Source organism: Dreissena polymorpha, chromosome 9 (genome assembly GCF_020536995.1).
Source record: "Dreissena polymorpha isolate Duluth1 chromosome 9, UMN_Dpol_1.0, whole genome shotgun sequence".
NCBI classification, from domain to species: domain Eukaryota; kingdom Metazoa; phylum Mollusca; class Bivalvia; order Myida; family Dreissenidae; genus Dreissena; species Dreissena polymorpha.
The window spans coordinates 73,900,003-73,914,008 of NC_068363.1; the positions used below are offsets into that span (position 1 = coordinate 73,900,003).

General features: G+C 34.9%; 1 protein-coding gene and 1 long non-coding RNA gene across 2 annotated transcripts in view; both read left to right on the forward strand.

Annotated features, from left to right (window-relative positions):
- The window catches only part of LOC127843845 (uncharacterized), a 148,841-nt gene extending 135,040 nt beyond the window's left edge, over positions 1 to 13,801 (forward strand). The window contains exon 2 of the long non-coding RNA XR_008032373.1: positions 12,400 to 13,801. This is a non-coding gene — a long non-coding RNA (uncharacterized LOC127843845). The remainder of the gene's footprint in view (positions 1 to 12,399) is intronic.
- LOC127843827 (EARP and GARP complex-interacting protein 1-like) lies at positions 3,479 to 13,666 on the forward strand. The gene is made up of 9 exons (XM_052373686.1): positions 3,479 to 3,547; positions 4,419 to 4,502; positions 5,599 to 5,731; positions 7,714 to 7,858; positions 8,926 to 9,025; positions 9,557 to 9,693; positions 10,076 to 10,243; positions 10,778 to 10,930; positions 11,566 to 13,666. Exons 1-9 carry the CDS (start codon positions 3,506 to 3,508, stop codon positions 11,738 to 11,740), a joined length of 1,137 nt encoding a protein of 378 aa, XP_052229646.1. The 5' UTR covers positions 3,479 to 3,505; the 3' UTR covers positions 11,741 to 13,666.
- Positions 13,802 to 14,006: the final 205 nt, after the last annotated feature.

Below are 14,006 nucleotides of genomic sequence, written 5' to 3' on the forward strand. Positions count from 1 at the left end.
AATGACATTGAAATGAGCAGTGGTGATCTTCTAGTACTGGCCAACCTTTATGTCAAGTTTGAAGACTCTAGGTACAAGCATACCAAAGTTATAACATGGAATAAGAACTTTAACATTTTTACCTACCAAAGTTATAAGAACTTTAACATTTTTACATTCAAGGTCACAGTGACCTTGACCTTAGAATGAATGACCTTGAAATGACCAGTGGTCATCTAAGTGTGCTTGCAAACCTTCATGTCAAGTTTGAAGACTCTATGTCCAAGCATACCAAAGTTATAACAATTTTAACATTTTAACATTTAAGGTCACAGTGACCTTGACCTTCAAATGAATGACATTGAAATGACCAGTGGTCATCTTCTAGTACTGGCCAATCTTTATTTCAAGTTTGAAGACTCTAGGTACAAGCATACCAAAGTTATAACATGAAATAAGAACTTTAACATTTTTACATTCAAGGTCACAGTGACCTTGACCTTCAAATGAATGACCTTGAAATGTCCAGTGGTTACTTACTAGTTCTGGCCAACCTTCATGTCAAGTTTCAAGACTCTAGGTCCAAGCATACCAAAGTTATAACAACTTTAACATTTTTACATTCAAGGTCACAGTGACCTTGACCTTCAAATGAATGACCTTGAAATGTCCAGTGGTTACTTACTAGTTCTGGCCAACCTTCATGTCAAGTTTCAAGACTCTAGGTCCAAGCATACCAAAGTTATAACAACTTTAACATTTTTATATTGAAGGTCACAGTGACCTTCACCTTCAAATGAATGACCTTGAAATGACCAGTGGTCATCTGTTAATCCTGGCCAACCTTCATGTCAAGTTTGAAGACTCTAGGTCCAAGCATACCAAAGTTATACCATGAAATAAGAACTTTAACATTTTTACATTCAAGGTCACAGTGACCTTGACCTTCAAATGAATGACCTTGAAATGACCATTGGTTACTAACTAGTTATGGCCAACCTTCATGTCAAGTTTCAAGACTCTAGGTCCAAGCATACCAAAGTTATAACAACTTTAACATTTTTTATATTGAAGGTCACAGTGACCTTGACCTTCAAATGAATGACCTTGAAATGACCAGTGGTCATCTGTTAATCCTGGCCAACCTTCATGTCAAGTTTGAAGACTCTAGGTCCAAGCATACCAAAGTTATACCATGAAATAAGAACTTTAACATTTTCGAGCACGCCGCCACCCCGCCCGCCCGCCCGACAACATCAATCTATAAGCCGAGATTTTTTCGAAAAAAATCCGGCTAAAAATTTGACCTAGAGACCTTTTATTTGGACACATGAAACCTTAATTAGATTTTTGCCTTGATAATGTAAAGATAAACATTCTGACCAAGTTTCATCATGACTCATACACTTGGCTTCTAGAGTGAAAACGAGAGTTTTCTAGGTTTTGACATGGTGACCTAGTTTTTTGTAACACTTGACCTTGTCATTTATATGCAGCGATATTGGGACAAATGATCTTACAATTTTCATACTGATTAGCCTAAATAAATACTGAAATTACTCCCTTTTTTGGACACTAAATTAATTTTATTTTGTGTCTGAAAATTTTGATACAAACATTATTTAAATTTGTATAAATTATTGGTGTCCAAAAATTTAGAAACACAAAATACAGGCGTTTGAAAATAAAGAGACTCTAAAAATATTGTAAATATCTAAACTATCGGATATCGGTATGCCATATGTATAGCAAAGAAATACCACGCCCATTTAGTGTTAATTACTTTATTTATGTTTTACTTTAAGTTGAAAGCAATGTCTAACAGTTATTTACCCAATAATTGCCTGACAGCATGTCTGCCAGGTTTTATAACCTTAATCCGGTTGCAAAAAAATTCTTAGTTGAAAGCAAGTGCAGACACCTACATCAAATAAACTTGAGGCAGATAAGTCAGCATACATGCCAGAAATTTTCAGATCCAAATTAAGACATTCCATTAAATGTCGGGACATTTGACCAAAAAGCAGGACACCAAAAACGATCAATCATACCACCTTATCTGTAGACAGTAATCAGTATATTACGTACAAAACCTCATAATTTCATCATAATTTCTGGCAAATATTGACAATCAATATGTTTAAGAATTTCATGAACACAGACGTTCTCCATTTTCCGGAAGTAAACACACATGTGCACTATGCAGATAAATCATTAATGTGAAATGTGAGGCATGAGGCCCATATTTCCAATTTGGGCCTGAGGCATGTGTTATGTTCAATACGATGTGCGCTCATCAAGCACTGTATTTATTAAACCAATCATCAATTATCTCAATTTAGATTGATGCATTATGTACAAAGCATTTTCTGAAAATCAGTCCAAAACAAAAGTAAAATTTATGTGAAACACCAACTGTTTATCGGCCAGCGCTCAATTTGTTTGATATAAAAAACTAGTGCTTTGACAGGTTTTTTATGCAATATGTACAAAATATTTTCTGAACATCAGTCAACAACGAAATAAAAATGTATGCAATACACCAAAGTGCAACGGTCAGCGCTCAATTTGTTTGATATAAAAAAAACTGGTGTTTGGACAGGTTTTTTAGCCTCAGGTGGCATAATTTGTAAAATACCGCATAATAGTATCTTTGGACTTGATTTGGGTCATGAAATACAAAAGCAGTATGCTTTTAATTAACTATGATGCATCTATCGCTAGAAATTAGCGAACCCTATCATAAAAACATTATGGTGTATATGCTCGATAAAATCAATAATTTGCCGATAGATCGCTGATAAGGTGTACAAAACAACACTGGATCACTCGACTAGTAGATATGGTTTGTTAATAGGGGCAATAAAGGGAACAGCGATGGTAATTTAAGCCAGACGTAGCTTAAATAGCGAATTGTGTTGTGACATTATAGAACGTATGTTGTTTTCACGAATGTCGGGACAAATTGTGTCTCATTGGGACCCCAAAAGCATGACTGTCCAGTCAAGATCGGGACGTCTGGCATGTATGATGTTAGCTTAAAAAAAGTTGTTGTTACTGTTTGTTAATTTTCAGTAACAGTGGCATACTGAAGTTCTCCTCTTATGCTTAAATCTTGTGGGATTTTGTAGCTGGGACAGTGGGAGTTGGAATATTGCCACTGTCAGGCTCAAAATGTAAGACTTTATTAGAAGTGTTGTGATTTATATTTCTCAAAGTTAAGTGACAGTCAATGAAAACGTTTAGGGACAATCTATACATCACTCTTGCCAATTACAAAGAATAACAGTCACAAAATACCAACACAATATAATCGTCCCCCTTCTGTAGTTCTGAACAAGCTGTCAGACAGTTTACGGTTGCTAAAAAAAAGAATCAAAAACATAAAAAAAGTTTTTAAGTCATCGAACTTCAGTAAATTTCGATTCATAAAGTTATTTTAATCACATTTAAACTAGTTTAGCGATTAAATTACAAATAGCGATATGTTGTCAGTGTTTTACGACATATGCCATAAGTGAAAAATATGGAAGACGAAGCCCCTGTTATTTATGGACTTGAATTTCCAGTGATTTGATCTTAATTATGAAAAATAATCAATAAATAACTTTGACATAATATTCATTTAGTTATTTTAAAGTGAAAATGTTAATTGTAGCTGTCTGATTTGATTTATAAATAGTTGCCATATATTTTCGCGATTTTTTTTTTAAATTAACATTGTTAAATGAAACAAACTTACAAAGCATTCTGTCTAACATTATAATGTTTCTTACAAACACACCTTATTAAAAACTGACTGAACACAGAGCTGCTTTGAATCTTTGGAATAGTCCTATAAATGCATTATACCACATTTCACATCCATTTTGGAATTAAAGACAAAAGTCTTGTTAAAGTTACTAACACTTTACCAATTAGAGTCAAATACACACTTTGACGTATTTGTAGTCACTTAGAAGATCAAATTACATATAAAACGTTTCTTACCGGATTAAAAATTTAAGGTTTTGTTTTCCACCATAATGTACTATAAATGAGCAGCAAAGAGCATAAAACCTGAACAGACTGCAAGTTACTAGCATGCTGTGTTGGTTTTATGCATGTTGCATCTAGCCATTTACACTTTGCTTCTGAGATGGAAAGGATCATGTGGAAATCATTTGGCCTTGTCATACTTTTTATTTGAATGGAAACTACTATTTTAAAAACAAAATTAACTTAAGCATAATGTCATGTTTTTAAACCAATTTTATGGCTTGTATGAGAAAAAACAACATCAGACCAGGAAATTATTTCGTAGCTTCCCTGGATCAAATATCTGTTGTTCCTTAAAGTCTAACTTCCTTAATGTTGAGCCCTGCAGCATTACAAATATTATTCGGTCATTGATAAAAAAGCATATTCTATTGAAAACATATACATGGAAATATTTGTAGGCAAGGGCATTATGTGCCCAGGCGGCAGAAGCAGACCAAATACGGTTTCTAGTTGGCACGCAGTCACTACGACAAGAAAATCAGGTATTTTATAATGCAAATACTAGTATACATGTCAAGTTTATGCTATCTTGTTTTGTTAGTGTTACAGTGGGTTTCAGGCTTGGTTCTTACATACTTCTATTAGTTATGTATTAAAAAAAAAGCTTTAATAATCTACAATGCCATAGACAGTCACACTGTGACTTTGCATACATAGATGGATCTTCTGTTTTATAAACATGCATGCCCATAAAAAGTCACATCTATCATTTATAGATGGTTCTTCCTTTTTTTATATACATTTATGCTCATAGACAGTGAAACCTACATGTAGCATTTGTAGATTGATCTGTTTTTATGCCCCCTTTCGAAGAAAAGGGGACATATAGTGATCGGACTGTCCGTCTGTCTGTCCATCTGTCTGTCTGTCCGTCTTAACGTCACACTTTGCGTTTAGGTTTCTAAAAATGATCATAACTTCTATGTCCCTTGAGATATAACCTATATATTTGGTATGCATGTGTATATGGACAAGGCCTTTCCATACGCACAAAAATTTTCACCCCTGTGACCTTGAACTTAGGGTCCGCATTTAGGTTTCGAAATCTGCATTTAGGTTTTGAAAAATGCTCATAAATTCTATGTCCCTTGAGATATAACCTTCATATTTGGTATGCATGTGTATATGGACAAGGCCTTTCCATACGCACAAAAAAATTTACCCCTGTGACCTTGACCTTGAACTTAGGGTCCGCGTTTAGGTTTCGAAATCTGCGTTTAGGTTTTGAAAAATGCTCATAACTTCTATGTCCCTTGAAATATAACCTTCATATTTGGTATGCATGTGTATATGGACAAGGCCTTTCCATACGCACACAAATTTTGACCCCTGTGACCTTGACCTTGAACTTAGGGTCCGCGTTTAGGTTTCGAAATCTGTGTTTAGGTTTTGAAAAAAGCTCATAACTTCTATCAAGCGTTTATAGGGGGCATAAGTCATCCTATGGTGACAGCTCTTGTTGTAAATTATAAATATACATACATAAACTTGCTGACATGATATGTTGGACTTATTTTTGTACTTCTATTAAAATAACAGTGTATTTGCTTGTAATGATTTAATTTTGTTCATTTGTAGGTTCATCACATTGACTTTGATGATGAGAACAATATTATCAATAAGAACGTTTTCACCCACAGAGAGGGTGAGATATGGCACATGAGCGCATCAACACTGGATAAGAGTCATCTTGCTACATGCTACAACAAAAGTAAGCCTGCAATACCAATGCCTGTAGTGAGTAAACCTGTAATACCAATGCCTGTAGTGAGTAAACCTGCAATACCAGTACCTGTAAGGAGTAAAACAGCAATACCAAGGCCTGTAAGGAGTAAATCTGCAATAACAGTGCCTGTAGTGAGTAAACCTAAAATACAAGGGCCTGTACTGAGTAAACCTGCAATATTAAGGCCTGTAATAAGAAAGCCTAAAATATCGGCCTGTAGTGAGTAAACCTGCAATACCAGAGCATGTAGTGAGTAAGCCTGCAACCCCAGGGCATGTAGTGAGTAAGCCTACAATACTAGGGCATGTAGTGAGTAAGCCTGCTACACCAGGGCCTGTAGTGAGTAAGCCTGCATCACCAGGGCCTGTAGTGAGTAAGCCTGCAACACAGGCTTTTTCCGCCCTATGCCACAGGTCCGAAATTCAGCCCCATTCCCAATGCAAATCTGGTTGTTTTTTCCCAATTGAAAAAAAAAATTCCCAATTCCAAAAAAAAAAAAAAATTTTTTTTTTTTTTTTTACCTTCAAATATATAAGTTAACCTGATCCGGTGTAGAAAATAGAAAGAATAGCATAATTAAATTATCTGTTGCCTTGAATTTGTTTTAAAAACTGTTAAATATGTTAATGATTATTTAAGACTTTCCTTATTTTCCTCAAAATCCTGCGCTTCGCGCGATTTTTTTCAACTCAAAAAAGGCCTGGCCTTTTCCCCAAATTCAGATTAAAAAACCTGCACTTATCACACATGTTCATAATATTTTGTAAAATTTAAATAATAAGTTATCAAAATAGTCGTTATTTACCAGTTAAAGGCTTGTTTGAAATATAAGAAACACTATTTACATGCGATAATTTTTCCCAATTGAGCCAATTTTGCAATTATTTTTTTTCCCAAAATTGGGGTTTTCACGACGCGAAATTCCCAAAATTCCAGTGTGGCGTTTTCCCAAAATGGAGCGGAAAAAGCCTGCAACATCAGGGCCTTTAGTGAGTAAGCCTGCAACACCAGGGCCTGTAGTGAGTAAGCCTGCAACACCAAGGCCTGTAGTGAGTAAACCTGCAATACTAGGGCCTGTAGTGAGTAAGCCTGCAACACCAGGGCCTGTAGTGACTGAGTAAACCTGCAATACTAGGGCATGTAGTGAGTAAACCTGCAACATCAGGGCCTGTAGTGAGTAAGCCTGCAACACCAGGGCCTGTAGTGAGTAAACCTGCAATACTAGGGCATGTAGTGGGTAAGCCTGCAACACCATGGCCTGTAATGAGTAAGCCTGCAACACAAGGGCCTGTAGTGAGTAAGCCTGCAACATCCGGGCATGTAGTGAGTAAGCCTGCAACACCAGGGCCTGTAGTGAGTAAGCCTGCAACATCAGGGCCTTTAGTGAGTAAGCCTGCAACATCAGGGCCTTAGTAAGCCTGCAATTGCAGGATCACAAAGCTCTCTAGGGAAAACTTTACCTTAGTTAGGCTTTTGTGAGCTTCAGTTTAGATGTATAAGAACTGAAGTGTTTATTGATTACTAAGGAAAACATAATAATTGTTGTAGCAATATTTACTTGTTGGAAAAGTTTTTATTTAAAGAAACTTAACATGAAATATTCAGATTTAAGCAACTTTATCAATTAAACGGATTTCCTTTAATTTTGAAGATAAAAAGTTTTGTTAAGGAGTGCCAGACATACATGTTAATACCAAGGTAGCAATGTTTTGTCAAGTGTTCAAAGGTAAGATATTCATAGGACCTAAACTGAAATGTCCAGAGAAACTTTCATTTTCAATTGAACATTTTGTGAACAAGCTTAACATCAAATCATGCTACTAGGCCTGGATGTAGTGTTTTCTTTTAAGTATGATATCATGTTACATTATCACTAAAAGGGGAGGTAATAATTTTTTTATGAACACATTAAATCATGGCATGTTTATGGTTTACACTTTCCTTGATGAGCTGCATCTCATATTAAGCTTCAGAAAGCAGGGCGGAGATGAAAGCGGCCATATGGAAACTGCCTTCTGATTTTGACGACATTTCAACAGAAGATCAGTCTTCCATGCAGCCTTTACAGCTCGTCTGCCGTCTTGTGGCGAATGACCTTGGGGATATAAAAAGGTTTTGTCTTTTTTGTCTCTGCAAGTGTTAGTCAATGTCTGTTGTTTTATCAACTACTATTGTGGACATAAATGCTCTATGTCCACATGTTTCTAATCTGAATTGACAATTTTTAGAGGCTAATCTGGATTGACAATTTTTAGAGGCTAATCTGAATTGACAATTTTTAGAGGCCAATCTGGATTGACAATTTTTAGAGGCTAATCTGGATTGACAATTTTCAAAGGCTAATCTGGATTGACAATTTTCAGAGGCTTATCTGGATTGACAATTTTCAGAGGCTAATCTGGATTGACAATTTTTAGAGGCTAATCTGGATTGACAATTTTTAGAGGCTAATCTGAATTGACAATTTTTAGAGGCTAATCTGGATTGACAATTTTTAGAGGCTAATCTGAATTGACAATTTTTAGAGGCCAATCTGGATTGACAATTTTTAGAGGCTAATCTGGATTGACAATTTTCAAAGGCTAATCTGGATTGACAATTTTCAGAGGCTTATCTGGATTGACAATTTTCAGAGGCTAATCTGGATTGACAATTTTTAGAGGCTAATCTGGATTGACAATTTTCAGAGGCTAACTTGGATTGACAATTTTCAGAGGCTAATCTAGATTGACAATTTTTAGAGGCTAATCTGGATTGATAATTTTCAAAGGCTAATCTGGATTGACAATTTTCAGAGGCTTATCTGGATTTACAATTTTTAGAGGCTAATCTGGATTGATAATTTTTAGAGGCTAATCTGGATTGATAATTTTTAGAGGCTAATCTGGATTGATAATTTTTAGAGGCTAATCTGGATTGACAGTTTTCAGAGGCTAATCTGGATTGATAATTTTTAGAGACTAACTTGGATTGACAATTTTCAGAGGCCAATCTGGATTGACAATTTTCAGAGACTTACTTGGATTGATAATTTTTAGAGGCTAATCTGGATTGACAATTTTCAGAGGCCAATCTGGATTGACAATTTTACGCAAATGCATTAAGTCTGGTTTTCCTGAGCACGGCTCAATTACATGTTAAACCCAACTCACGTACATTCATTCCCCCTCTATGCACAGTGTAATGTGGCATCCAACTGGAGATGGTTGCACCATTGTTGGGCTTGCAGATTCGCACATTGTCCTCTGGGATATAGACACCAACGGCAGCTCAGCCAAGGTACCGCTGTCATGGAACTTGTTCCCATGTTTTCACAAATAATATCTAATGTACGAATAACTAAATCTAATGGAATCCAGTATAGTAGATCAAAACATTTTATATCAAGACACTAAAAATGTATAACAATGAGTGAGATATCTATGATTAAATAATATATCCTGCAAGTGAATTTAAACCTTTTATATGAAGATGGTAAATAATAATTCCATTTAGTTATTGTCCCCTACCGGTGAAACCAGAGGGGACTTATGGTTTGCGCTTTGTGTGTCCGTCATTAAGTCAGTCAGTCAGTCTGTCACACTTTTCTGGATCCTGTGATAACTTTAAAAGCTCTTCATATTTTTTCATGAAACTTGAAACATGGCTAGATGGCAATATGGAGATTATGCACGTCATTTCATTTTGTTCCTACGTCAAAAAATCTGGTTACTATGGCAACAGATAAAAAAAAAATCTGACAATGGTGGAGTTTCATCGGTACGGGACCAAATTGCTTGACAATAGTCTTGTTGTTCTTGTTGTATTCAGATGTCCAGCTCAGCAGGCCTTGAGGCCAAGGGTCAACCAAGGATGACATGCTGTAGTTGGGACCCTCATCACAACTGTGTTCAGATTGCAACAGCCAACGATACATGCATCCGGGGCTGGGATATACGCAACATGCAGTATGTGCATGCATATGTCATCTATTCTTGTGTATTTCTATTCTGAGCAACAATTTTTTGTACGAAACTCATGTTTTTAAGAACAAATACGTTGTACATAGAGTTTCAAACATGGTTTGTTTCGTGTCTGATTATTTCTTTCTAATCTTTTTTTTTAATTTGCAAAACTATCTGTGTGACCATGGAGCACTCTTTATCTATAATGTCTTCATAACTATAACATTGATTGCAAGGCATATTATTTTTTAAAAACAAACTTGTGCACGTGTGCTACATATAATGATCTATAAAAAGTTTACTGGGTATTCAATGAGATCTCATCAAAATTAAATTTTCTGTATCGATTGATGGGCATGCATGAATTTATATTCATTTTCTTCAGACAGACCTATGTAATAGACAATGCCCATGGGCAGCTGGTACGTGATCTAGACTTCAATCCAAATAAGCAGTACTACTTGTTGAGCTGTGGGGATGACTGCAAGGTCAAATTCTGGGATGTCAGAAATGTTACTGAGCCATTGAAAGTTCTGTCAGATCATTCCCATTGGTAAGGACTTTTGCTGTATTCTTAAAAATACTTTCAACCAAGCCCAACAAAATTTAAATTACAATGCAATTAGAAATTTTAAGATCCAACAGGTTTTTACTCTTTCTGCAGATAAAGAAATAATATACCCTAATTATTTGTCACAATGGCATGATTTTCATCTCTGCCAGTACTGAGGTAAGCAGTTTTGGTCATCACAGCCCGTTTGTTTGCACAACCTGAACTTAACTCAGACTGAAGTATATTAACAGTTCTTTAAAATCATCCCCACTCTTTGAAAGCATGGTTTAATGCATTTGCATAAATTGTTGTCCCAGATTAGTTTGTGCAGTCAGCACAGGCTAATCAGGGACATTAATTTCTGTCTTTATGGTATTTTTGTTTGTACAAAGTCTCTTCTTAGCGAAAATCCAGTTCAGGTGCAGACTGCACAGGCTAATTTTTTATGCACATGCATTAAACCCCGTTTTCCCAGAGCATGGCTTCAATTAAGATGCTTCCACTGTCTGAATTGCCATGTGTTCATTGTCCAAGGGTGTGGTCAGTTCGTTACAACCGGTTCCACGACCAGCTGATCCTCTCCTCGAGCAGTGACAGTCGCGTGGTCCTCAACAACATCGTCTCGCTGTCCTCAGAACCATACGGGAATCTCGTGGAACGTGACGATGAGGATCATGATGATACTGAGTAGGCCTGCATAGTACCTTTACAGGGGGGGGGGGGTTGTCTTATCTTTTAGTAAGGTTTGTATTTGTCTGCATGAAATTTCAAGGTAATTTAACAAAAGCCTTTTCTGTGGACACGTAAATTCACGGATTTCTGATTTTAGAGGGAAAAAAAGGAATTTTACCATATCAGTTCAAAACTTAAAACAAAATTTGTGTTATCATTTATAAATAAGGGCCAGGGCTATATATTAAAAATCAAATCCATTAATGTTTTGTTGGAACTCCTAGCGGGATGCAAAATGTTGTAAAAGCCACATTTTGTACATGGCAGTTATCATTTCAGAAGTTCTTAGTCAAACATATCTTTGGAATATTCCTTCTATCATGCAAACATTTTCTTTGTCAAAGAAGCCTTAAAAACATTATATTGATCATTTTAAATATTGATTTTCAAAAAAGCTTTAAGAAGATTCCATCTATTATTTCACAGGTTAATTACCAAAGAAGCCTTTTGAACATTCTAATTATTTCACAGGATCTTAGTCAAAGAAAACTATTGAAAATCATATTAATCATTTCAGGCATAAGTTCCAATGATCATTACTGATTCTCCTGGTCTAAGCAATCTTTGGAACATTCCATTTTTAATTTCAGGGGATCAATTCCCCAGGAAGACGGGGTTATTGCGACTTACGAAGAACACGAGGACAGTGTTTACACAGTGGACTGGTCCACGGCTGACCCTTGGGTGTTTGCTTCTCTAAGTTATGATGGCAGACTGGTTATCAACAGAGTGCCACGCGCAGAGAAATACAAGATATTGTTATAGAGGAAACAAGTTTGGTTGGCCTGTGTAAATCGTGAAAATGTTTGTATGTGTAGAGTGCATTGATGTTGGTCTGCATGTTTTAAAGGCTCGTTAAAGGTGACAAATCCAATTATTATGCATATAAACTTGTCTAATTTTTACCGGATTTCAGTTACTCTTGCATAAAAAATGATAATAACGCAGCTTAGGTAAAACGTCAAGAATTATGGAAGATATACCCGTTTCATTATTTGAAGAAATGTTTACAACTTTGCAATTTCCGTACATTTTCGCTATCTCCAATGCTCCTTAGTTTCTTTCATATAGTACGCATATATTGATGACGTAGTACAAACTTCTAGCGAGAGTATACATTTTCTCTTTGAACTCGACTCCATTTTTGTTTTGAGTGTCTGGCCTCTTCACTCTTGACATGCTCACATGATACCAAATGTCTTGTGCCGACTAATAAAAATTTGTTATCAGGAAACCGGCTCAAAATCGCTCGGCATGATTGAGTAAACAGCCATGTAAATTAACTGATTGTTTGTTAATACAATAGACTAGGAGGACACTGTATTTTAAGGTAGCGCACCTCTAATGGGCACATATCCAAATATAATCTAATTAATTATTTTCTTAATCAGAATCATTTCACTGAACTACATGCAAATTTGTAGGTAGGCTTTCCATGCTTTTAAAAAAAATATACCGATTTTTTCAAAACCACCCCCACGCTCGGCTTTTGTCCAGTTTATTTTCACCCCTGGGGTATATAAAAGTTCCATAATTCATTCAAATTTCCAAATATGGGCATGCAGTTGGTGTGTACAGATGCTGTAAAGGTGTTTAAAGTTTAAACAATATGAAATAAGTATTCTTTTACAGACATTTATTTTTTACAAATTTTTATCTATGGAAGAGCGCCATGAAATGTAAGTGATTTCAGCCAAGTAAAAATTGGGTCGGTTAAAAACAAAGTGTCATACAATTCAAAATAGTATCATTTAAGTCATATATTAAACTTAGTTTTTATAGAAACACTATATACAGCAAAAATACCAAGAACTAGACAGATTTACCGTTTACTTTTTGAAATAAAAATAAAAATGCAACATGCATAGTTCGTATTTTTAACAGTAAATCACCCAATTTCGCCATAACGTTGTTTAATTTTAATAATTGAAGAATGTGCATAAAAATTGCAACATATTTAACAATAAATATAGCTTATATGCCATATTAAATCAAATTACGTTAGAAAATAAATAAAACGCGTCGCAAAAAAGTATGCGTCGTCGGCAGGTTTCGAACCTGCGCGGGAATATCCCAAAAGATTTCTAGTCTATCGCCTTAACCACTAGGCTACGGCACCTAATAGTAGGCTCTTCAACCTTCGAAGAAATCGCTGGAAATCATTAGAGGTGCGCTACCTTAAGCTCAAAAACAAGTTGTATTGTTCATTTTGTATGGTAATTTCCTATAGCATATATATATATATATATATATATATATATATATATATATATTATTTTTTGATAACCTTTATTAATAAAATATGCAACAAATATTTAAAAATCGGTAATAATTACGGATCCGTCACCTTTTATGGGCCTTTAATGTTGAATTTTAGACTTGAGGTAAACATTGATCTTGGAGGTTATATTGCTTTTATTTGCAATAAGTTAAGTTTTGATTCTGAGAGAATTGATTTTGCTATTGTTTGCTATATTGTTGATTCATGGAATAGGGGGGTGTGCAATACAAACAAATGTTTATCTTGCTATGAGTTGAACCATTTACTGTCAGATGAGCATTGTGAAGTTTGTTTTTGAATTTCTCAAAAAAGTGCATCCATTTAATTTGAAATACACCTGTAAAAAAAATAAAGGTGATTACAATTAATATGTCTATTAAGAACTTGTTATTAAAGCATATTCATTCATATTATGCATTGTTATGCCTTCATCTTTGTTATGTAGCAACTAGTGTGCATTTTGCGAGTATAATTTAACATTCCTTAAAATATAATGCGTATTTTTACTATAGGTATGTGTTGGAAAATAAAATATAACACTGTTACAGATTGTTATTGATATGAAATTATGGATACAGTTGTGCACATGTATAAATAAGCTGTATAAGAAATTATTGTAATATATATATATATATAAATATATATATAAATATATATATTTATATATATATATATATATTTATATATATATATATATATATATATATATATATTTATTTATTTATATATATATATATTTGCAGTTTTTAT